The sequence below is a fragment of the Vicugna pacos genome, chromosome 11, assembly GCF_048564905.1.
Source record: "Vicugna pacos chromosome 11, VicPac4, whole genome shotgun sequence".
Classification (NCBI taxonomy): Eukaryota; Metazoa; Chordata; class Mammalia; order Artiodactyla; family Camelidae; genus Vicugna; species Vicugna pacos.
In genome coordinates this window covers 31,288,947-31,313,411 of record NC_132997.1, presented here as the reverse complement: position 1 = coordinate 31,313,411, position 24,465 = coordinate 31,288,947, and the positions used below count along the sequence as shown (strand labels likewise).

General features: G+C 38.9%; 1 protein-coding gene across 1 annotated transcript in view; it reads right to left on the bottom strand.

Annotated features, from left to right (window-relative positions):
• Window positions 1-24,465, bottom strand: part of RYR2 (ryanodine receptor 2) — a 539,007-nt gene that overhangs the window by 257,426 nt on the left and 257,116 nt on the right. Inside the window, exons 14-17 of the mRNA XM_072971049.1 lie at window positions 20,687-20,808; window positions 15,935-16,118; window positions 14,051-14,186; window positions 4,299-4,394 (exon numbers count right to left, since the gene is read on the bottom strand). Coding sequence (XP_072827150.1) covers window positions 4,299-4,394; window positions 14,051-14,186; window positions 15,935-16,118; window positions 20,687-20,808 — 538 coding nt within the window. The remainder of the gene's footprint in view (window positions 1-4,298; window positions 4,395-14,050; window positions 14,187-15,934; window positions 16,119-20,686; window positions 20,809-24,465) is intronic.

The following is a 24,465-nucleotide window of genomic DNA, read 5'->3' as shown; positions in this document are numbered from 1 at the left end:
TACTAGAGGCTGATGGGTAAATTAAAGATGACTTTTATATAAAGGTAAGGAAACTGTTTCTGCTATGATTAAGAAGGTAAGCAATAAAATAGACTTTCATTCCAAGCTAATAAACTAAAATAACAGAATGGGAAAAGCATTTTCACAGACAACATCCTATGTTATCCTGATGTGGGATTAATGTTTGTTTTCTCCCTGAACTTATCACTACAGAACACACGGACGCCTGTATTCATAAATAAAGCTGTACTGTGCGTACATGCCTGTTGGCTCACGTATCTTCTTGGCACTAAAAGTACGACCCTGCAACACTGCATCCTAACCAGTAGAGATCATTACACACTCTCCTGGAGTTCACAGTAGAAAATGTTTCTTAGTCAGCAAAACAAGAGGAATCTAGGAATGGTGCTTTTGCATTAAAAAGGCAGAGCTGAGTGGTTGCAGCAACAAAGCCCTCTGGTCCACAGGACCTAAGATTTATTATCTGGCCTTTTACAGGAAACGTTTGCCAATCTCTGCTATAAAATATAATCATTACCAAGAAAACTGGTAGAAGATCAAGAAAAATACATTCTTTTTGTAAATAAACATTCATGAATAAATATTCATTAACCTTAATGAATCAGGAAAGATTAAAAATTAGACTTTTGGAAAGAACAATGCAGACTGTAAATTGTAAGAATGACAATACAAAAATATATCTCTGATTTTTCTCATATTCAGCCTATTGCAATAGAAGGCTTTCAGAGTTTGGGGTTTAACATTAAAACTTTTTTTCAATGGGGCCAGGTCAGATCCAACAAATAAACACTTAGTTGAAAAGAACTCTAATTCTGACAATAAAAAGTCAGAGAAAACTATTTTTAATTTTAGCTGTTGGAATAAACTGCTTTTATTTTTTATAGTAAGAAATTCCTAAAGGAAAACAAATTGGAAATGCTGAAAGAGTCATTTTCAAACAATAAAGACTTGCTAGATCTACCACATTGTGTGTATATTTAAATTATCCTGACGTATGCTCGAAACCTTAGGTGAAAAGTGAGACGGAGAAACAGTGTTTAACATTATAAGAGCAACAGCTGATTAGAGATGATTTGAAAATTAAATTATAAATTCACTGAGTAAGACCTTGAAATTGCAATAGTACATAACACTTATGGTCAGATTTTCAAAGAAAAAAGTTTAAGCTTGTATTTTTAAAGCTTGGCTAAAACCATCCTAAGGAAACACCCAGTCTTCAGAAATACATCAACTTAATCAACGGTACTTGCTCATACAACTCTTTTGTCTTTTCAGTTAAATTTGGCCCAGACATAGTCCACATGAAGTCTGGGGCAATGTCTAACTTCCCCTTTTTCCTCCCAAGAAATCTACAGTGGCTGCTCTTCTAAACTGGTCAGAGAGTCTAAAAAGGGCCTCATGCAGTGGTGATATATACGGTCGACTTCAGATGCAGAATGTGGAAAGGAAACCCAGCTGCCCATCCTGAGGCTCTCCGTCATGTAGTGAACCAGCAGCTGGCAGGGTGCAGACACTGCCGGGCCCTGCTCTAACTCCCATCCCCGCCCCCGGCAAGGGTCACTGCAGACTCCTGACCACCAGCTCCTGCATCCCTTTGCTTCAGGATTTGCTCTGCCCACAGTGGCAGCTGGAGGAGTCCCAGAATGAAAGCCCCTGGGAGCAGCACCACCCCAACGACAGAAGGGAAGTTGGTTACAAACACTCCCGACTCCCTCACCCTGCAGGTGGGATGTCGCTAAGGCACGTGTTCTCTGCAGAACTTCCCCCAATAGCCCCAGACACTGTGGGGTAACTTCTATTAACATGCCCTCTCTGGACCCTTCCTCCTCCACCTTGTCTCATGCCCACTCAGGTCCTGAATCAGCCCGCTCTCCTACTGCTGGTGGACCCCAGGGTGAGGTGAGCTGCTTCGTCAGCACGCCCCTCTGCTGACTGTCTTCATGCCCTCGTCGATCTCTCCCTAGGTCTGCAGGGCTTTATTCTGAGCTGTTCCCGCTGCCCTTTTCCGAGGGCACTGAGAGCCTGTAGAGCCCCTCTCTGCTCTGCTGCTCAGACGGACACAGCCAAGCTACTCACGCAGCTGGGGGACTGAGCAGAGGAGGGTGTGGTCCACAGCCTCAGATCAGACAGAAGATCAGATGATGCCTATGGAAGCGCTAAGTAAACAGTGAAGCACAACTGCAATACATTTTCACTGTTACTGTGTGTGTGCATTATAGATGCCTATCATTACTGATACTGTCTCTTTTAAGAACTAAGCAACATTCTACTTCCTCTAGGATAAAAAGCCGTTCACAAAAAACATAAATGTAACTACAGTAGAGAAAACTGTTCGGTGAAAAATATTTTAGATACTTAAAAACTAGGAGGCTACAAGGTACAGTGGACATATTTCAAGTCTGACACGAGGGAGCTGGTTTTCGTCTTGGCTACAGAAGTTAATTCTAGCACCTCAAAGCGGTGATTTCAATGTTCTATGCTTCAATTTATTCCTCTGTCAGTGAGAACGTTACCTTAAGCATCCTCTAAGGGTCCTTCCTACTCAGAATTTCACTCTGCTTCCTCCAAGCACAGGGCTGCTACTTGAGGTAGAACTGCCTGGGCGACAGCTGGATGGGGACAGGATGACAGCAGGTAGCGATTTGCAGCCGGTGGAATTATGCTTCAGACTAAACTCTGGACTCTGAGTGGCTGAGCCTGAAAAACGCTCAGCTCTGCTCTTTCCTTCTCTCTCTCCTCTTCTCCTTTAAGCATTTTTGCTGTGCTTTTTTTTTTTTAAGTGAAGCAGCTGATTTGTCCAGCGTTTGTCCATTCTGAAGGCTGCTCTGTTCCTCTCTCTTTCTAGATACTTCCTGGGCCAGGGAAAGGGACTAGCATACTTTTTTTTATATCTACTGGAGCTTGCCAACAATTCTAGATGCTTTGACCCAAGAACTGATCCATTTTTGCATCTCTACCATCATTCTGTTAGCACTAATCTGATCACTTCCTCCCAGTAGCTACTCAGTTTCTCCTTATTCAGTGCATTCTATACTGATTCACAGTTGTCTCATTCATGCTGTGGTGCCCTGAGAATCCTCATCTCATAATTCCTGTGCTTTTTTATCTCAACAATCTCCTTTTCTCCTCTTGCCGCCCAACAACCCAGCAATGCCTTAGAACTCATTGTTACTCAAATTTCTCTTAACTTTAGGTTCCTAACATCTTAAACCCTGAAATTTCGCTGTGACTTAAAAGTAACCTCCTTTGACCACAACCATCTGTTCTTCTTTCCATCTTCATTTGATTCCAACAAATCTGTCCCTAACTGGGTCTTTATGCGAAAATCATGGAGTTGTATCTGTACTGACAGGTATTTTCTGAAGTGAATTCAAACACTCATTACTGCACTCATTCAGCAAATACCATGAAGCACCTACTAGATGCCGGATGGTATGGCAAGTCCAGAGACTACGAAGATGAATAAAACCAGACCCCTACCTTCAAGAAATTCATTACCAGTGCAGGAGACGGAAAGGAAAAGTAAGCAACTGAAAGGGACATCAGTGCTGTGGAAGTGCGCTGTGGAATGCTATGCAGACAGATGGGGGAGCAACTGACTCAGCCTGGGGCGCCCCCGAGGCACCTGCAGAGCCCCAGAGCTCAGGCAGGCTTGGTAGTCACGTGCACGTCCCCACAACGCCGGCATAAAGTAACACTGCTTGCTAGACACAGACGCATCAGACTTGTTGCCTTTAGATATTTCATAACGATGTTTATTAGTATTTACTAAACCCCTTTAAAATAAAAATACTGTGCTATATGATTTGGAAAGCTAAATTTTTTTCCGAAATCAGGCCAAGTAATCATTTGAACACAAGTTAAAAATGGGAATTCCCAATCAATCCTTTTAAAAAAATTTCCATTTACTTAAACTAAAACTAAAACAAAAACAAAAACAAAAGCAAAAACAGTTCACCCAGACCAATCCTTTTATTTGTATACTGCATTCATACTGCATTGGAGTAACTGATTTGAAAAAGAATGGGAATTCTGACCTGGTAGTGGAGTTCAGGACTTCATTCTTTTTTAAATGCAAATAAGAGGATTATGGTTAGATTGCTAGAAACAACTCAGGAAAATGCCAATGATTTCATCAGTCAGTAAACTTTCTAACCTATTAAAGGGAAAACATTCATACTGCACTGAATCTCAGTTTGTTTTTATGTCTGAAAGGACACAAAACAGAAGAAAACGGGAATAATATAACATAATAAGGCGGTAACTGGAAAACGTACCGGAAGAAGCTTCCAGTCTTTCCAATCGGCTGATCAACCAGTCGAGGGAGCCAGAAAACTGAGCACAGTTTTTACGATTTCCTCTAATTAGAGCCGCTGCAAAACGAAAAAAGCCGGTTTCAGTTACATAACATTCTAGTTCAAAATGCAAGGTAAGCTAATAGTAGCTGGAAAGTGTTGGTTCAAAAACAAAATACCTTTACTTTATACCTAAAACATTTATACAAATACACACATACATACATACACACAATTGAGACATTTAAAAAAAAGAACTGATATTCATTAATGAGAACTGAAGGAACATTGCTTACTAGAAGGAACGTGCTTTGAGAACGCTACACTCCATACTGGGAAGAAATACTGACGGGCAGTGGGAGCCAGTGCGCTGGGGATTTCCTCACTTGGGTCCTCACACTGCTTTTAGTCAGCTGGGAGACTAAATTATTTTAATTTCCCTAGAGCTCAATTTTCTCACCTGTGTAATGAAGAAGTTAAGGAAACACCAGTTCTCCTGAACATGCAGCACAAAATACTACTAGGTATGACTAGTAACTGTAACAGACATATAAAGAGATGTAATTAAATGTTACAGGAGAAAGAGGCTGGGAGGGCCAGTGGCTAACAAATGTGAAAACCTTTTCCCCCCGTATCTCTTTTTTCCAGGTAGAAATTCACAATGCACACTAAAGACTCTAAGAAGTAACTCCTGCAGTCAAGCCACCTCCTCTAACCTTTGCTTAACCTAGTGTTTCCTGCACTTCTTTGACCGAAGAACCCATCTTACGTGAAATTCCTGTGACCCTTCTGATCTCTTTCAATCCAACTAATACACTCCAGTTAAAACTTGTTTCTAAATCATTCCATCTTTCAAAGCAAATGTGATGTCTTACATAAATTCTACTTGTACATCCATAAGATTGTCCAGAAACAATATAATTGTTTATAAAAGGCTGGTGAGATTTTTATAAAATATGATGCTTAATGTGAAAAAGCTGTTGCTGTAAGAAAAATCACCATTTAAAATCTGCTGGTGCTAGGGAGCAGTTTGAAAACCTGAGATTTGAGAATACCCCGTTTATCTCCTCGTTAACAGCAAAACAGAACAGACCCAATAGCTAGGGAGTTCAATCAGGCTTAAAGACTCCCTTCACATTTTCTCCTTCCTCCCTGAAAAGTTGTTATCTGACCTGAGAGGAAAAAAAGAAATAATGACAGAAAGGACAGGAAGGTTTCGGTTCTTAGAACAGCATAAGAAAAGCTCTTTTGTAAACAGAGTCCCTGCAACATCTGTACAAATATTAAAAGATGATGCACTGAATTACTTTGGCTCTCCAGCTCTGGGACCAGCAGCCCCCAACAAAAGCCAGCTACACACACACACACACACACACACACACACACACAGAGACACACACACACACAGACAAGGGAGTCAAGGATGAGGCGTAGTGGAGGAATGAGGAGTCCTATATGCTCAGTGGGGTTTCTAATTTTAACATGTAAGAATATCTGTTCCTTACTTAGAACAACAGCAACTGGGGGAAAGTACATGATGAAGTTTTGGAATCTTCACTGAATTTCATTTGTTTAAAATTTAACCCATTCATTTAACTTTACCTTTTTATTTTAAAATGCAAGATATTAAATATTTTCTAGAGGTCAAATGTTAGAGAAAAGATAATTCTTGAAGGAAACTAATAATGCACAAATAAGCCGTTTTACTAAACCATGGAATATTTAAGAAAACCACACAGTAGGTCACAAAGAAAACACTAAATTTACCGCAAACAGAAATGGTACCTAGGCTATGCTTTCTGACAACAATGTAATGAAACTTCAGATTAGTAAGAAAAGCAGAAACAAAAATAAAACTTGAGCACATAAACATTTAAAATCTCTCCTAATTAATTTTTTAGTCAACGAGGGAATCAACATCACATTTACAGAATACCTAGAAAATATAAAAAAATAGAAATGCTGACTTACACAAACAATGGTAGATGGTCAAAACTGTAGTCAGAGAAAAATTAACACTTTAAGTGCTAAGTAAGAGGGTGAGAAATGTTAACTAAACATTCCTTTCAAAATACAGGGGAAAATATAAAAATAAGTAGAATTGGAAAAAATAAATAGCAATAAAAGTAGAAATTAATACACTGGAAATGGTAGAAGTGATCTATGTAATAAGTTGAAATAGTAGGACCGATCAACATAGTTAAGGACTCTGTTTAAATATGAGCTAAACACCAACGATTTTAATCAAGGAGAAAAGAGAAAAAGAACAAAATTATAGAGAGAAAGGAATTACAAACAGTGCCACTGTATATATCTCTATAGTGGATTTTTGAACATTTAGGAAAAAGGATGGTATCCAAATATGTATTTTTTCACCCAGAATTAACCCAAAGGAGAGAATCTGAACAGAATAATAAACCATGGGTAGTACTGAGAAGTGTCTCAAAGACCAAACATTTTTTTCTATGTTTAAGAAAGAAGTCATTTCTATACTAAAGTGTTCCAAAGTAAAGAAACTAAGAAAACCTCCCCACTTATTTTACAGACTGTATACCTTTGATGCCAATGCCTAACAGAGAGAGTGTACATGTAAGAAAACCAGAGGGAACTCTCACCTACGAATACAGATCCAGAAATCTTATACAAGGATGGTATTGGCAAATCATTCAGCAGTGAGCTGGCAGCATTAACTCAAGTGAGGGTTCATTATTCCAGTAAGACAGAAATGCATTAGGAAATCTGTTAATAAGTCAAAGATGAAACATGATGATCTCGACAAATTTTAAAAATGTATATATTCTTTACCAAAAAATTTTAACTCAGTAAAACAGAATGCCTCGTGAACATTATGAATGTATGTGTGCACGTGCAGAGGATCTCTTACAGATAAACGGGGTATGTGACTTATAATCAGCAAATTAGTCATGAAGAAATCAGTTAAGCAAGTTTCTCAAGTATTAGAAGAGCATACAGAGAAATACAAGGGAGCACATAACGACGCCATTTACAAAGCAAAGCACCGGGAACGTGTGCGTGTGGGCTGAGTAACTGATGGCGTGTCCCGCAGCAGGTGGTGCACATCCACTGAAACCCGGGGAGGGTCTGCAGTTATGGCCAAGGAACGATGCCCAATACAGAAGTCAGTGGAAACAAACACTACAAGGGAATACTGAGAAAATGGCCCCATTTTTGTGAAGTAAATGTATATACTCCACATAAGTATATGCACAGAATGAAGAAACTGTGTTTTTGGAGTATTTCTTAAAGAACGAGAGCTGACTTTTTGAGAAATGTATCCTGAGAAAAGCCTGGGATAGAAACAGACCCTGAGGAACTTTGATAAGGACGAGATGGCTCTCCCCGAGTCAAAAGGGGAAACTGTCTTCTTCAGAAACGGGGAGCTGAGTGGAGCAAGGAGGAAAGAGGGGCATGATTGGTGATACGACTGTGCACAAAGACCCCCCCTGAAGCCACAATAAATTCTGTAAAATAAGTAAATCAATCACAAATGCTCAGTAAGAACCTGTGAAGAGGTGACGGTTTGTGGCCAAGATATTATGTAACCTCAGAGGAACAACAGACCATCATGAAGAAGCATTAAAGCAGGAAACAGTGTAACCGAACAACTCCCCAAAATGTACAGACATCAAGGGAAAGCCTGAAGCCTGTCTCCGTCCATGAAATTGGAACTTGGACAGAGCTAACTAAAGCCTCAGGGGATCAGGCCATGGCTGATGTCTTAGCAGGACAGGGATCTGCACAGGCACGCACGATGCTAGTGTATGTGTGTCCATGTGGGTGTGTGAAATGGTTTGCATGTATTTAATGTTACATTTAAATTCAAAGAAACATTTTTCAAGGTTATACACTAAAAAGAGTGGTTACGTTTAAAAGTTGTTTCTACCTTCTTTTTTATCAATTATCTAAATTTTTATAATGAAGATGTATTAATTTTAAAGTTAAATAATAAGGGGGGATGGGTACAGCTCAGTGGTAGAGCGCGTGCTCCTTAGTAGCATGCGTGAGATCCTGAGTTCAATCCCCAGTACCACAACTAAAATAAATACATAAATAAACCTAATTACCCCGCCCCCCCCCAAATTAAATACTACAGCTACTTTCTTTTTAAAAAAAGGAAAAGCAACTACAGCAGCAGTTGCTCTCAGACATCTCAACATGACAGTGGCAACTTCAGGTGGTGCTTCAAGGTTCATAAACAAACTCAAGACAAATGTTGTTTCCTCAATGCCCGACAAGAATGCCATACCCTAAAATACTCCGTAATTGCTGGCTAATTGGCCTTGAAGAGAGTTAGCAAGACCTTACACTCGCCATTCTATTTTTCTTCACTTAAAGAAATATTAATGTAAATGCATTAGGCACTAGGGTTGGCACTGCAAACATGAGCTTGAATAAAATGTGAATATAATACAATGGTTTGCAAGTCTTCTTCTAGCCTATTTTAAGCTCATTTAGATCTGACACTGTCTTTATTACACCTTTGCACGCTGTCTGAAACTCGAAGGCATGTTATTTCTTAATGAATAAATAGTATCTAGTCTCTTATGGAACAAGAAGATCAGTGGTTAGGTGCAGTCCAACTTCAAGATGTCAAAAACATTTTGAATTAAGCTCTTACCAAGGAAGTGCTAGTTCACTGAACCAATTTTCTATAATGTTAAATAACTCATTAAATCTTTAAACTTTTATCCAGTCAGAATACAAAATGCAAGTCATGTGGCAGTTAACTGAAAAATTATTATTGTTTAAAAAATATTCTGCATTTCTTATCAGCATCATAACATCCCTGTGTCCTCATGCTCTTGTGGTTTCAACTCTGACTCAATAAAGCCTCACTTAAATTCCTTGTCTGGCCTCTTAAGTTTCTAGAGTCCAGGGACTCAGGTCAGTAACACTTTGGGTGGATTGGCCGGCATGATTACATTGGCCAAAAATGGCATGAGTGCTTCCCATGGGTCCTGGGGAGAGAGCATCTCTGTAGGGTCAGCCTGAGTCCATGCCGGAGGGCCACTGGGAGCAGTAGAAAGACTGCAGGGAAAAGAGGCGGCAGGTAGACTACTGGCTGCTTGTAAGCCAGGGAAGGCGCTGCAAACAGCCACCCGGAACAGAGCTGCAGCTGCCGGGTCACAGGCACAGGGGCGTGGCTAGAAACATCCAGCATGCCCTGCAGAGAGTCCGCTCTCAGCCACTGACAGCCCCCAGCGACATCAGCTTTCACCTTCCTACCGAGGAAGAGCTGCTGTCTCCTCCCCTCCCTCTGTCCTCACATGGCAAAAAGCACCTTCCTTGGAAAGTAAAGAGCAGCGTGTGTGCACTCAGCACACAGCGGGGCTGTGACTTACTGGCAGGCAGTTCTGATTCCAGAGTCTGTGCTCAGGTCCTAGACTATGCTGCACCCCCTCCCATCTCTTCCTGTTGGAACCGTCTGTCTAAAGAGAGTAGGAGGGTGAGGTTCTGGTAGTATGTAAGCAGATAAGAAAGTACCTCACAAAACTGGTTATGAAATGAGTTTTCATTAAAACTTATGACTCTCATTTCACAGCCATGAGATTATTACCAAATTGGAAAAAATCGTGTCTTATTTATAGAATGCCTTTTCAGGATTTCCTGGAGAACAAGATAGGAAATACCTGTATGTACAATCACAAGAAGAACACCTGCTATGTGCATGTTTGAAGCCAAAGCCTTTCTCACGTCTTGACTGCCTTCCCCCAGTATTTTAGGGCATTCAGGAAGATCTACCTCCCTAAGACCCCAGAGAAATGACCTGGGAATGCAAAAATCTTAAGGATTCAGAAACTGGTAACTTCTGCCATCCTAAAAGAGTAGCGTTCTATTCTGTCTGTTTCGTACTCTTGAAATTTCCTAAAATGAGTATTCATAGAGAGTCTGCCAAAGATTATTTCTCAGACATCTTTAGAAAATCATCCTGGCTTGCAAGCCTCCTGCAGATTAATTGTGTGGATGTCAGAAAAGATGTATGAAAGCATGCCACCGTAATGCTTCTCAAACTATGAATACTGGTGCCCATGAGACCCTAAGGTCCTCCCGATGGCAGGCTCACACATCTACTGTTGTCGTTCTCCACCTAAAACACATATTAACTATATCCATGTCAAATTTTAAAATTGTTACAGATGATCATTCCCACCTCCTCCTTTTCTCTCCAGGCTAAATAAGCCTGCTGAAGTAAAAGAGGAAGAAGGCTGATTTTACACCAGAACCTCCTGAGAGAATCTACTGTCCACCTTTTTGCAAGAATGGGGAGGAGGCTTAATAAATCTGGAGTGGGTACTTGACCCAAACTTTCTGACAGCTATGTAAAGAGGGACAGTGAGACACCAGGATCTTACTGAACTCCAAGCACTGCTGCCGACCGGAGACGACCCCACCACGGTGAACACCCGCGTACGCACACAGGCCTGCCCCTCTTGTGAGCACCCTGGCTGCAGCAGAAACTACTGGCAGCAGACGGTTCTTAAGTCAAGCAGATTTTATTCTATTTTTTATGATCGTGAAATCAGTGTTCACTACAATAAAAACAGAAAATCAAGAGTTGTCAAAGGAACATTTACACCACAAAATCTCTCATAATTCTACCTCCTGAAACAACTGTCAGTAAAACCACCATGTATACTGAAAGGGAGTCTCTTTATATGCACTTTACATGCACTGACATAAATACTCTATGTGTCACCTCAACTGGAATTAATACATTGGCTTTTCATCATCAATTTTCTAGCATCATACATTTCTATTGCCTGTTTTTTCAATTATAAAAATAATACATGTAAATAGATTAAGAATAAATATGTAATAGAACACACAGAAAAATAAAAGAGCTCCCAAGAAGGAGCCACCTACATTTTTCTGTGCATCCGTTAGAATGTCGAATGTTTATACAAGAATGTATCTTTCTCTACATATTTTTAATTTTATGGAATTGGAATCTAAGTTTACATCCTTGCTTTTTTTTTTTTTTTACTTAATACCATGTCCTAGATTGCCATACTAAAAAGACCAGCACTCTAGCCTGTTTCATACAATTTTCCAAATGGTGTATTTAATCTCAATTTTCAGTGATAACTCAGCACTACACTTTAGAGGTGTGCCATTACTTATGTAACCAACCCCTGTTGACAGAAAAATTGTTTTCAATTTTTATGCCACTTATAAACAATCTTGCAGTGGACATCCTTTGTACTCTGGTACAAATGTATCTCTAAAATACATTTCTTAAAGTAGAAATTCTGAGAGTAAAAGGATATATATATATATAAATTTTCATGTATACTATCATTAATTTACACTTCCACCAGGAAGATATTACCCAACATTTTCCCCAGTGACAGGTGCTACCAAGGTTTTTGTCTGTGCCAATCTAACAAGTGAAATCTGCTCTTTACTTATTATTTTAATTTCCATCTCTTTATTGTCGTGTTGAGACTCTTGTTTATCTATTGCTCTGGGAACTACCTGTGGCCACCTGTCATCTGTTTTTCTACTAGATGACATTAATTCTTCTTACAGATTTATGAAAACTACATATTACAGAAACTGGGCCTTTGTCTTTCATACAGATTGCATATTTTACAAAATTCTCATTTGTTTTTTATTTTGTAATATTATTTATCCTCAAAGTTTTAATTTTTATGTAGTCAAACTTATCAGTCTTTTACTAACTATAAGTTAGTCCCTTACTAACATGATTTAATAGTAACTTGTATTGAGATGGCAGAGGCAGTAAAGCCAGGAACGGCATTCACTGTGGCTAGCTTTGTGATTCACAGTGTCCGTCTTACTTCACCATAAGCTTCATGAGAGCAGGCACTAGATTCTGTTCACAACTGTGCCTCGTTGCCCAGAGCAGGGCACCTCCCATAGCAGGCAACAATTAATCTTTGATGAACAGATGAAGCTTCTATGAAACCTAGACCCACTAGACTCCAAGTCCATGTTCCCCCAATGTGACACAGACTCTGTTACAAAGGACACCCTGTCAGGATCCTGTACAAGGAATTAAGAGGCAAGGCACTCGGGAAAACAGACAAAAGGGAAGAGGAAGCTTTTCTGAGGAGAGGTTCACACACACACACACACACACACACACACACACACACACACACACAGAGGGGCAGGGGATTGACAAAAACCCTCTCAGGAGTAGCAGTGTGGAAACACAAAAGTTACAGTTAAGAATGTGTGTGTGTGTGTGTATGTAGGTGCACGTGTGTGCGTAGAAAGTATATTTAGAAATTGTGTCTCTTGTTTCATGAAAAAATTAGTTTAAAATCCATAAAACATGCACTGCTTGAAATCACTGTGTGTTATCTTAGAGATATTTAGGGCTATTATAGTGTTATCATCCATCAAGACATGAGTATTCGGGGGTTCCAATTATGTCTATTTTAACAGCTCCCTTAAATCCTTCCTTAATCAAATAGGATGTAAAGAATTAAGGAAATAAATGTATATATTTAAGAAACATATGCCATATATATATATATTTCAGTATAAATACATGTTTACTGTATATCAAATCTCTGATATAAATAATTCTAAACACTCTGGAGGTACAGCACTGGACTGGAGGTAAGGGCAGGAAGGACGTGATGCCAGGTGACTAGAGATGAAGTGAGGTCACAGGTGAAAAGGAAAGGGCAGACTAGCCCTGCGGTTTGAGTACCCCAAAGATCAGAACAAGAGGTGACACACCAGGCATCAGTCAGTGAAATGCAGGAGGATGTGTGTGAGGGCCCCCTGGTGTCTGAAATACAGGTGGTGGAGACAAGAAGTGAAAGCACAGAGATCAACCAGAAACCTGACAATCTCCAGCTATCAACATGGCCCCAGGTGTCTCTCCCTCAAACACTGGCCGAGGAGCAGCCAGGGAGCTGGCGTGGAGGCTGCTGGCCTATGGGATGTGCGCTGCTGTGTTCAGAGAACGGGAGGAAACTGAGAGCCAGTGCGCATTCGCAATAATCACAACGCCATGCCTTCAGCTAATCCAGAACCTTCCTTGCTCCATCCACGAGTTCCAAGTGAAGTTTCTTTTCTAAGACATATTTAAAAGGCAAAAACAACAAGAACAAAAAGAGAAGTTGCTGAAGAAAGTCTTACTATGTCAACGAGGGAGATGATGATAACTAAAGTGTCCAAAAGAAATGGGAACTTGTGAGAAGAAGAACAGTACTGTGCTACACTAAGCCTCTGACACCCATCGCCACACTGAAGGCAGCCAACAGCCTTGGGGAGGGCTGCCTCCCGCCAAGGGGAGCGCAGCGTCAAGCCCCGCTGCTGCTGCTGAGGGTGCGCCAAGTGCGCCTGGGAGCCGCAAGTGCAGGTCCCAACAGGCCTGGAGGAGGAGACCGGAGGGGAGCCCGGACAACATGGGGCTGCGAGAAGACCGGCTCTTGCGGAACTAACTTCAGAATCGGAAAAGAAAACAGTTAACGCGCATCCATACAGAGGCCCCTTGCCTACAAAACTACACCCGAGATGACCCTCCCCCTTAACCAAAGGCAAAGCTGCTGCTCTGGCCACATATCACACTCAGAGATGGATTCGGATATGAAACATCATTGACTTCAGTGCAACTAAAGGAACACATGAAGGCCTCGATTAAGAAGCGTGTGATAAAACTGCTGTAATTTATGCGATCACGTTGAATAGACAAGAGTCCCTTGCTTTGAAAACCCAGTCATACCGCTTACCCAGCAACTCGTACAGAGAATTCAGAATTGATTTCCACGACTCCCCGGCTTCTCTGCCGGCAACGTCAGCAAAGTGAGCGGCACTGCTGTAGACATGCAGCCTGTCTATGCATTCCAGCACGAGGTTGATCATTCCCTGCAGGGGTCGAAAACCACCATCAGAAACTGCGACTCTGCTCACAGACAAGAGGTGCTAGCTAAGTTGATTAAAAAAAAAAAAAAGGCTGGCTCAAATAAGTCTGTTAACCATAAAGAAAATTGAAATCGTTTATTCAAAGGACAGGAAGAAACCCACTTGCATGTGAAATAAAATGATCTTGAAATAATTCAAGTGGTTTTTCAATCCTGAGTGCTGTTCTCAACAGAAGCAGAACGATATAAAAATGTGTACTTCACCCTTAGATCTGCAAGGCTTGAGAGTAGACTGATGACTCGGTCATCACAGTATTTATTCTCCTGTGAGTAAGTGAAGGGGTTCAGAGTGTGCCACCCCAAAATACACCACTTTGGCATAAGGATTATTTTGGGCTGAAGGCAACTGAGAAAAGCAAACACAAGAAAAATTCTCTACCCTTCTCTGCCCTGCCAGGAAGGACAGAAGGACGACTGAGACCACGCCAGGGTCTCACCAGCCCAGACCTGCACAAAGCAATCTATGTGAACTGGCCCTTCTTGTCCACTGATTTCCTGATGTACTTACCGTCCCACAATTTGCTGCACCGAGAAGTTCAAAATTCCTCTCCTTTGTCTTATCACTTCTCCACAAATTCACTGTTCTTTGTGTTAAAAGGCTATATAAAACTAAGTTCTAATCACCTCTTTGAGTTAACCATTACTGAGCACTCCCATGGAGGCACACAGTGTACACTTTAATAATCTATTTGTTTTTCACTTGTTCATCTGTCTTTTGTCAGTCTAACTTGCGGGCCCCAACCAATGAACCTCAGGTGAGTAGAGGAAAACGAGTCCTTACTCCTACGTGAGCAGAAGAGCAGGTCCTCACTCTCAGGGATGACAGCATCACGGACACTGGCATCATCACCGTTATTACTTTTAATATTTAACTGGAGATGTAATCAATTAATAAAGAAAAGCTCATGAAAATATGTATCTTTAAAGCAAATCAAAAATTCATTATAGAAATTTGTAAGATGCTGTCTAAATTTGAAATTATGCTTTTGTTATCATTGCTAGATCAAGGTTGTCAAATGAGGCAATGCACGTGAAAGGAATGCTATCAAGAGCTGACCAATTAAATTAACTTATTTCACACAGGGAATCTGTGGCCCAAAGAAGATTTCTAGGTCCCCATGGACACTGTCTTTCTAGTGGAACTTTCCTAAAACGAAATCACATGCAGAAACTTACTATACGTGAAAGGAGGGTTGCCCTGCCCAGGCAGAGAGCCTGCAGCCCAGCTCCTCAGGTGGCCCCACCCCCAGGCAGACTCCATCCCCAACCAAAGCTCCTGGCGAACCCTAAGGCACTTCCCAGGAGCCCCAAGGAGTCAGCTCAACAGTTTGGAAACCCTCATGCTTTCCAAAGCCTGTATTCATTTAGACACTTTGAGTACCCGTTTTTTATAACTAGCAGAAAGCAAATGACAGTGCAGCAAATGATCAGAGTGAAGACTGAGCAGACAGTGAAAGAAAACATCCTTTGCCAAGGGAGCAAAGACTTTCATCTTTTAAAATTAATACTTAGTGAGTGAGAAATAAAAATAATTGCAGGATTTCTCCATGGCCTGGTCCCCTTGTTCCCTTGTAGAGTAGAACACCTGCTCATCTGCATCTCAAAACACAAATGTCAAATACAGTCTTCCCACCAAAAAGGTGTTTCTCCAAGACAACGACAGAAGAGAGATGAGTATTGGCAGAAACTCACCTCTTCCTGGAAGAGATTCTGCCGGTTCTTCAGAGCTCGTAATCTGTTCTGTTTGTCTTCATGCTCTAAGTGCTCCTCTGGTGGGTGGAAGTAACCGATCAGGTCCTGCAGACTTAGACTCACGGACTCGATAGGTAAGTCTACTGTGGAAGCTTTCACTTTTTTGCTGAGAGCATCAAGGCCCCTAAAATAAATAACAAACATTTCTCTACATCAGTGATTCCCAATTTTGTTCTATTACTTTTTAGTCTAGAGATGATTTAAAGCTCTACTCACTCTCCTGAGACTCCTGCAAAAGGAGCATGTACGAAAGGCCCTCAAACAACAGTAATAAATATACTCAGATGAGAAGCGTTACAGTCTGTCAAGTACACAGAACGCTATACGTTGAAAGCACCGGTATCAAGAGAAACTCGTCTGGAAGAACACCCAAAGGGGCTGGAGAACCAATGTCTACAAAGCCAATGGTCTAAATATGTAAAAACCAATTCGTTTTCATTTTGAAGCACTCCATCCTTCAAGACTTAAGATGTAACTTTCCAGGTTCATAATTCTGACATTTAACTGTTCTGTTTTGTTTTGGAAGTAGAAACTGTTAGCTGCTGTGCTATCACTGACACTCACTGTCATCCTGTCTAGCTCCTGTCAATTTAAAAATATATTTTAATAATGGTAATTTATAAAATTCATTTATTAATCAGGAAACAATATATTAACAGGCTTTTCTATCACCTGAAAGAAATACTTAGAAGGTAGGCTAAGAAACAGCACCAAGTTGCATTCTCTGGCTTTGAAGGAAAACATACCACTGGCACGTACATGCCCCAATCTGCTGAGCTTTCTGAGATTCTGCATTCTAAAACTGACAGCTTTGCGTGTATTTGGGAAGAATTTTATAGTGTTTGTAAATCAAAGTTATTCCAAAATAAAAAGCTTATTTATAAAAACTCACAATAGATACAAGAAAAGAATGAAAGAATGCCTGTACTACAGTTGATATACTAATATTCATATTAGTCATGACAAAATTTAATGCATAAAAATACTATACTTCCTTTCCTACCCTCTGCATCAGCAAAACTGTGTGGCAGTATCTTCTTCAAGGAAATGTTTCTAGCTAATTACCTGACTATTGTAATTAACATTTTAAAAACAACAAAAACCTTATAAATGAAAAGCCAGCTTACCTTTGAACTTTACAATGCTCAAAAATATTTTTAAAATGTATCATCATTTACATAAAATTACTAACAATTCTGGAATATTTGACTTCAGCCTTATTAACACTTGAAATAGTAGAGCTGCATGACTATCCTAAAGTTTCTGCATAAAATTCCAAATCAATTATATCATTAAAATTCATCAATTACCTAATTTTATCACCTCTATAAGTCTTTCTTTACCCGAAAAGCAACAGAAATGACTTGTCAGTAGATTATTTCTCCATAACAAAGTCAAATACAATTCTCATCACACTAGAGTGAATAAAATTTTAAAAAATTTCAAACATAATATCTACATTTTCAAACCTAAAGGAAAACAACAGTAAATGTCAGTTTTTAGGTTACTAAATTGAACATGTATGCCATCAGAAATGTAACCATTCAATCGCTTTCTAGAAAAACCCTTTTTTGCCAGAAAAAAATGCTATCCAAGACTGTAAAATTGTTAACAATGCCAAGTTTTAGAACTTCTATCCAATATAGAGTTTTTTTTATCTTAATTTATCAAAGACAAAAAAAAGACGGAAAAAATTGGGGGAAACCAATGGTAGTAGAATTAGACTATGTTACAGAAAAAGTAAAAGAGTTTTTTTTTAAATATACAATGAAAACACCAAGGAAAAAAGAGAGAAGTTCTATACTAACATCATTCAAAGTTTATGTCATAGCCAATATCACCAGGAATTTTAAAAAGGTAATTTCATAATAATTATCAAGGGATCAGTTCATTAAAAGGACATAATCCTAAATTTTTATAAACCTCATGACACAGTTTCAAAACATACAAAGAAAAAAATGTCAGAACTGCCAAGGAGAAACATAAAAATCCAGTTATAGTCAGAGACTTCAATACCCTTCTCTCCATATTAATAGAACATACAGACCAAAAATCAGTAAGGGAACACAAGAGCAAAACAGTACCATCAGCCAATTAAATCAAACTGACATTTTTTAGCATTCCACCCAATAAAAGGAGAATGGGCACTCAGAATACTCATTTTCCAGTGCACCCAGAATAGTTAGCCAGGTAGAACATATTCTGGGAGAGCAACTGGCAGAAAACAGGGAAAAAGTCTGAAGACTGGTAGTTGAGTTGATTATTAAGGCTTTGGCTATGAAAGTAACACAAGAGGGACCGGCTCTTAGACTGAGCTATAACCCTGTTTCTGGTTCAGTGATGGAGTGGATGGATGGATGCAATCTGTTCAGGCTGACTCAGAGCAGCCATGCCTGCCTCTGCATACAACCTGCACACATCATACTGTAGACTGTAGACCTTAAATCACCTCTAAAGTACTTAACAATCTGCAATACAATGCAAATACTATAAACAATTGTAAATACAATGCAAATGCTATGTAAATAGCTGCCAGCATGCAGCAAATTCAAGTTTTGCTTTTTGAAACTTTCTAGTATTTGTTATTTACTAATATCTTTGACCCATGGTTGGCTGAATCCATGGATGCAAACCCCTGGGATAGAGAGAGCTAACAATAGTTAAATGCGGGTTATATAGCCATTCTACTTTATCAAGATGAGTATATAAATGAATTTAATTCAAATAACCCAAGTAAAAACTGAATTTCAATACAAAGCAGCAAATACATTATTCAGTAAGTACTTCTGCCACAGAATCTAAATTTCTCATGTTTGGTTCTCTCTCTAAATGAATTAAGCAAGTGTTAGGTTCTAAAATTAACCTTCCAAATCACAGACCCTGCATTTTTGTTTTTATAAAAAAAAATGAGTAGTCTTGAGCAAAGAGCAAATGCGATAAAGCAAATCACATCCAAGATGAATTGTCGTAATCTCACTCAACATACAGAATGTCACTTAAGCCATGCCATCAGTACATTAAGTCTGAACTGATACAGTATCTTTCTGACAAAATATGTTTAAAAACAAATAATCAGGTTTTTCTCTGGTATTAAGTTAGCTATTGCCTGCCAAATGGAATCTCTGTAGTGCTTCTGAGAGCACTACACAAGTCACACTGTAATAAAACCTGTCTTTTTGCACTAGAAGAAGTCAGGCTGATGAATACAACGACATGGAAAATTGACTATTTTAAATATTTATGATGATTATTTCCTCAAGCTTTATAGAACTGACTGGGCTGTAGTAAATAAGAACCATGGAAAGAACAAGATGGAAAAAATCTAAGTTGAACTGATTTGAAAGTAAGTTACAATTTCAAATTTGAGTATTTATTACAAGAAGTCCTATACCAAATGATAAAAATCTGACTCTTACACCATCTCTAAGCTTTCCTCCATCTGAAAAGGATTAGAGTTTAGATGAGGCAGGGGAATAAGATAAACACTAAGCATATGATGAAGCTGAATGCTGTGCACATTATTTGCACAAATGTACACACACAGTGGGATGGTATACAAAAGTAGAGATTAAGTGAATATTTATATAATCTTGGTGGTGAAGGCCTTTAATATGCTGTAAAACATAATTTATTGAGTAAACTACAATGAAAAGAACTCCTTGAAATATTTTTCAAATCAATAAGCTGGGAGAATATTTGAAATTTATAAATGATTACAGGAAATTAGTATCTCTAATGTAACAAAAGCTCGTAACAGCCTAACAGAAAAATTCACAAATTATAGGGTAAATCATAAAAATAAATGAAGAAATCTGGTCAACAAACATGAAATAAACCCATTTTCACAATTCTCACATAAATGCAGATTTTCAAAAATAATTATAAATAAATATATACATACTATAAATATATACATGTATGTCTATTTTTTCCCACCAAATTGGCAAGTTTACAGAGAGAGATGATGCCCATCACAAATCAAGAGTGCTTACTGGTGCACTGCTATCAGAAAACACTGAAAGTCTTGATCCACTTCCCTCTCTAGTTTCCTGTGATCCAAATTTATCTGAATAGCTGTCTATAATGGCTTAATTTTTATTCTGCTGGTCTCTTGTAATTCAACTCTAGTCAGAAGATTGTTTACCAATTCACTGAAACTTACCTTGGCCTAATTAACAGTAACTTCCATATTAAACAAATGCTCATTAATTTTGAGTTCTTATCTTGAGTATAAATCTGACATTGTTGATCAAAAAAAAAAGAAAACACTTTGGACACAAGTTTGATTTGGTTTTGTAGATATGCAATTGCTTCCATTATTAGGTGGAAAACGGGAAACCTTATCACAAGAATCACTTTTGTTTTTAAATACAGTTCAATCCCACAAGGCATCCAGGCTGTGCTGCCCCAGGGTGAAAGGCCCAGCACCAGGGTATGTTGCAGAATAACCCTGACACACAGCCACCAATTACAAGTTACATGTACCATATCCAAAACCACAGTCCTTTTTAAAAAGTTATTTTAAAAGAAAGACATAAAATTATCTAACTAGCATTTTCTAATGTGTTCTGCAGAACTACCAAATAGTATGAGATTTCCCACCATGGTGTATTTTAGACTTGTTTATTTGTAAATCCGATAAGGAAACTGAAATAAAATGTCCACCAGCCACAACAACAAAGGACTGCGTACCTAATAAATCTATTGAAGAGAAAGACTGTGCTTCGGATGACACGTGCTGTCCGTGATTCTTCATGTTGAGATCTGGATAAATTTAGGCCATCGTCCATGTGACCTTCGTGGTGCATAATAGCCTGGACGAAAGCAGAAATAATGCCATTACCCCTAAAATCTCTTTTTTAAATGCATGTTTTTAAAGATGCCTCTCAAAAAGGTGAGCTAGGACAGTAAACAGAATCAAAAGGCAGGTGGAGGGGGCTGTAGGCTGTCGTGTTCAGGTAAAATTAATACGCACAGGTCCCTGTACAAATCAGTCATGAAATGTATTTATTCAGTTATTCATTTAAAGATGAATCCATTGTTGTTTTAAAGAACAAATCAATGCATATACTGATATGAGCAAAACAGACACCAGAGTGTTTTCGCATACCTGTGTTCAAATGATTCATGTACATTCTAAGCAAACTTTGAACAAAGCAGCAAAGGGAAACATTACATGGGATAACAGTTACACAGAAGTTCTGAACTTAGGTGGGTAAATTAGTAATAATGAGTAATGCTTCTGAGGCATCTCAGTGCTTGTGAAAGTATTTATTTTATTCTTTTGTTAGGCTTTATGCTTTCAAACATGCTACGAAGTATAACATGAAGAAATAAGTGCAAAATCTTAAGAGCTGAATGAAATTCACAAAGCGAACAAACCATGTAGCCAACACCCAGACCAAGAAAGAGAACAGTACAGCACCTTACACCCCCTTCCTGTCCCTGTTCTCCACATCCCCCACCCTCCATGGCTTTCAACAGCGAAGGTCAGTCGTGTGCTATATACAAAAAGAACCATTTGTGTCTGCCTTCCCTCACTCAACACCAACAGCAGACGTTTTTAGAACATTTAATCAGGAATACCAAACTCAAATTAGTAACTAGAACCAAAACTATAAACTATCTAGAAAGCAATGTAAGGGAAACTCCTTATACCAAAATCAATGAGACAGAGATACATCTGTATTCAGAGTCAATTTCATAGCCTTAAATGCCTTCATTCACAAAGGAAAAATGATTAAAATGAAGGAATGTATTACTCATTTAAGGACTCTAAGAAAGAAAAACAAATAAAATTGAAAGGGGGGATTAACGAAGACAAAAAGAGAATTAATGAACAAGAAATCAAATAGAATGCTAGAGAAGGATGAATACACACAAGATGTTTTTTTTGAAAGATAAATAAAATAGATAAACCTGTCACAAAGCAGGCTAAAGATAAAATGGAACAAACAAACAAAAAAAACACAGAGAACAGAATATAAGACACAAAAGACATTAAAATTATAAACTTATAGCAAGACAATGTTGCATGGAACTTAATGGCCGAAAAATTTTTGAAGATTTTAAGAACATAACTGACTATCCTAGAAGACAAGGACAGCTTCCTAGCAAATCAAGAATCATCAAAAGGAATCACCCCAACTAAGTAGAAAATTTGATGACATCAATTTATTCAAAAGAGATTGGAAAGGAAATTTAAGATCCAGTATTTCAAAGACTGCAGGACAAGGTGGTTTCACAAGTGAGCTCTAATGAACCTTCAAAGAACAGACACTTTCAATGGCAGGCTGCTCAGTGAACTAGGACTACAGACTATTTCTGTACTGCCTGTAAGCTACAAATAGTCTCTACATTTTCTAATGGTTAAAAAAGCCAAAAACAGAATATTTCATGAAACCTGAGAATTGTATGAAATTCAAATTCTGGTGTCCATAAAGAAGGAAAAATTATTATATAAACTTTATATATAAATGAATATACATATAATCCTAGATAAGTTCTAAATAAAATACAAATAGAATCTAACAAGATTTGAAAAGAATAATAAACTATAGCCAAGCAAGGTTTAGTTTATGAATTTAAGGATTCATCAGTATCATGATGTCTATTAACTTATTTATCAGCAAATTAAAGGACACTAAAACATGGTTTTTAGCACTCTTTAATTGATAAAATCCAGCAATCACTGCTAATTTTTTAAAAGTCAAATAAGATAGAAATAGCAGAACGTTGTTTAAATATATAATCTATTTCACTTGGCCACGAAGTGTAAGAAGGCGTAACTTCTGTGAAAGAGGGGTGAAAATTCCCAGGGAGGAGACAGACGGGGAAGAACAGCCAGAATGGATGAAGAGACAGCAAGCTGAGGTAAAAAGTGACCTGAGTGAGATCATGAAAAATACAAGGAAACTAGCATTTCAGAGAGGCACTGAGAGAGCCAGAGGAACAGAACGCCATCAAAGAAAACAAAATGAGTGATTTGGAGGACACATTTGAGAAGCAAAATGTAGAGGACAGGTGGGACTCCTGCAAGGGAAGGTGCTGACGTGCAGGAGAGGAACCAGCCGCCTTCCTGAGAAAGAAACCACAACTGGAGGGGAGAAAAGCCAGAGGGGGTGCTGAGCAATTCTCCTCTCAGCTTTAAAAGACCTAATGTGCTAGTTAAGAAGCCTTGGTGACATAATTATGATATTATGCATTTCATAATTCAGAGCTAATTTTTTAAAAGGTAATGCAATGTATAAACTGCATGTGTGCAACACCCAGTAGGGTCTGTGCATCACTGCACAATCAGTACATTTATATTTCTGCATCAAAGCATGACTGTCACACTAGGTGGGATACAGAAAAGCTATATGAAAAGTGACTCAGACATTTTTTAATTAGCCAAGGGTTTATTCACAGGAAATAACAACAGAAAGTCAGTTTTAAATATGCAAAGATTTGGCAAACCCACCACTAATATGCTTTTCTCATAAAATAAAATGATTTGAAGACACTAGCCAACTGGGAAGCATATAAAAATTAGGAGCTCTAGATTGGGAAGGCCTCATCTATCACGGCCACACTGAATCTAATCTCTCGATAAAGATTCAATACAGTAGATGTATTCTAGAAGAAGTAATAAATTTACAGTAGAGGTTGTATTAGGTTGGCCCTTCCATGGCCCATGAAGTCTGTTTCATATGTAACTTTACTAGTGTAAACAAGACTGGTTAGTGTCTCAACACCCCATCAGACTCTCCCACAAGGCAAGCTCTTTCTTAGCCTACGATGTAGAAGGGAAGCCCCATTTTGGCTTTAATCATGGTTAAGGAATAAGAGAGGGGGTAGTAATAAAGAGCATCGGCATTACCACAGTGGACTGAAGCAGGAGGGGCTGGGGGCGAGGTGAGATGAGTCAGCTGGTTTGTCCTGCATGGTAAGGAGACTGGAATTATGACAGGAATAAGGCTCAGCCTCGAAGGGTTCTATGCATGGCGTCACCCAGTCAGAGTGAACTGGAGGCAGGTCAGACTGAGGGCACAGAGATGGTTAGGAGGCAATGGAAACAGTGCACACCAGCCATGATAAAGGCGGAACTAGATTCTTCAGGGTGGAGCAGAGGGGACTGGAATGACGTACACCTGGAAGATGAAATTGCCAGTGCTTGGTGCTTTATTGAACTCAGTAGAATAAGGTGAGGAAATTGTGGAAACTCTTGGGATTTATTTCCCATACAACATATTTAAATGACATATGTACAGTTTGGTTTAAAATGTTCATGTGTACTGTAGACCAGAAACCATTTAATATGCAACGATTTAAATTTATAATGAAAATTACGTCATGAAGTATATGGTTTTAAAAATTCATTCAAGGGGTACATGAACAAAAAAAAGGCTGAAAGAACTGTTTAAGCCTCTTTTTTTTTCCCCCGCATTTTCCACTGAATCATAGAATAGGGAAATAACACCTGAAGAGTT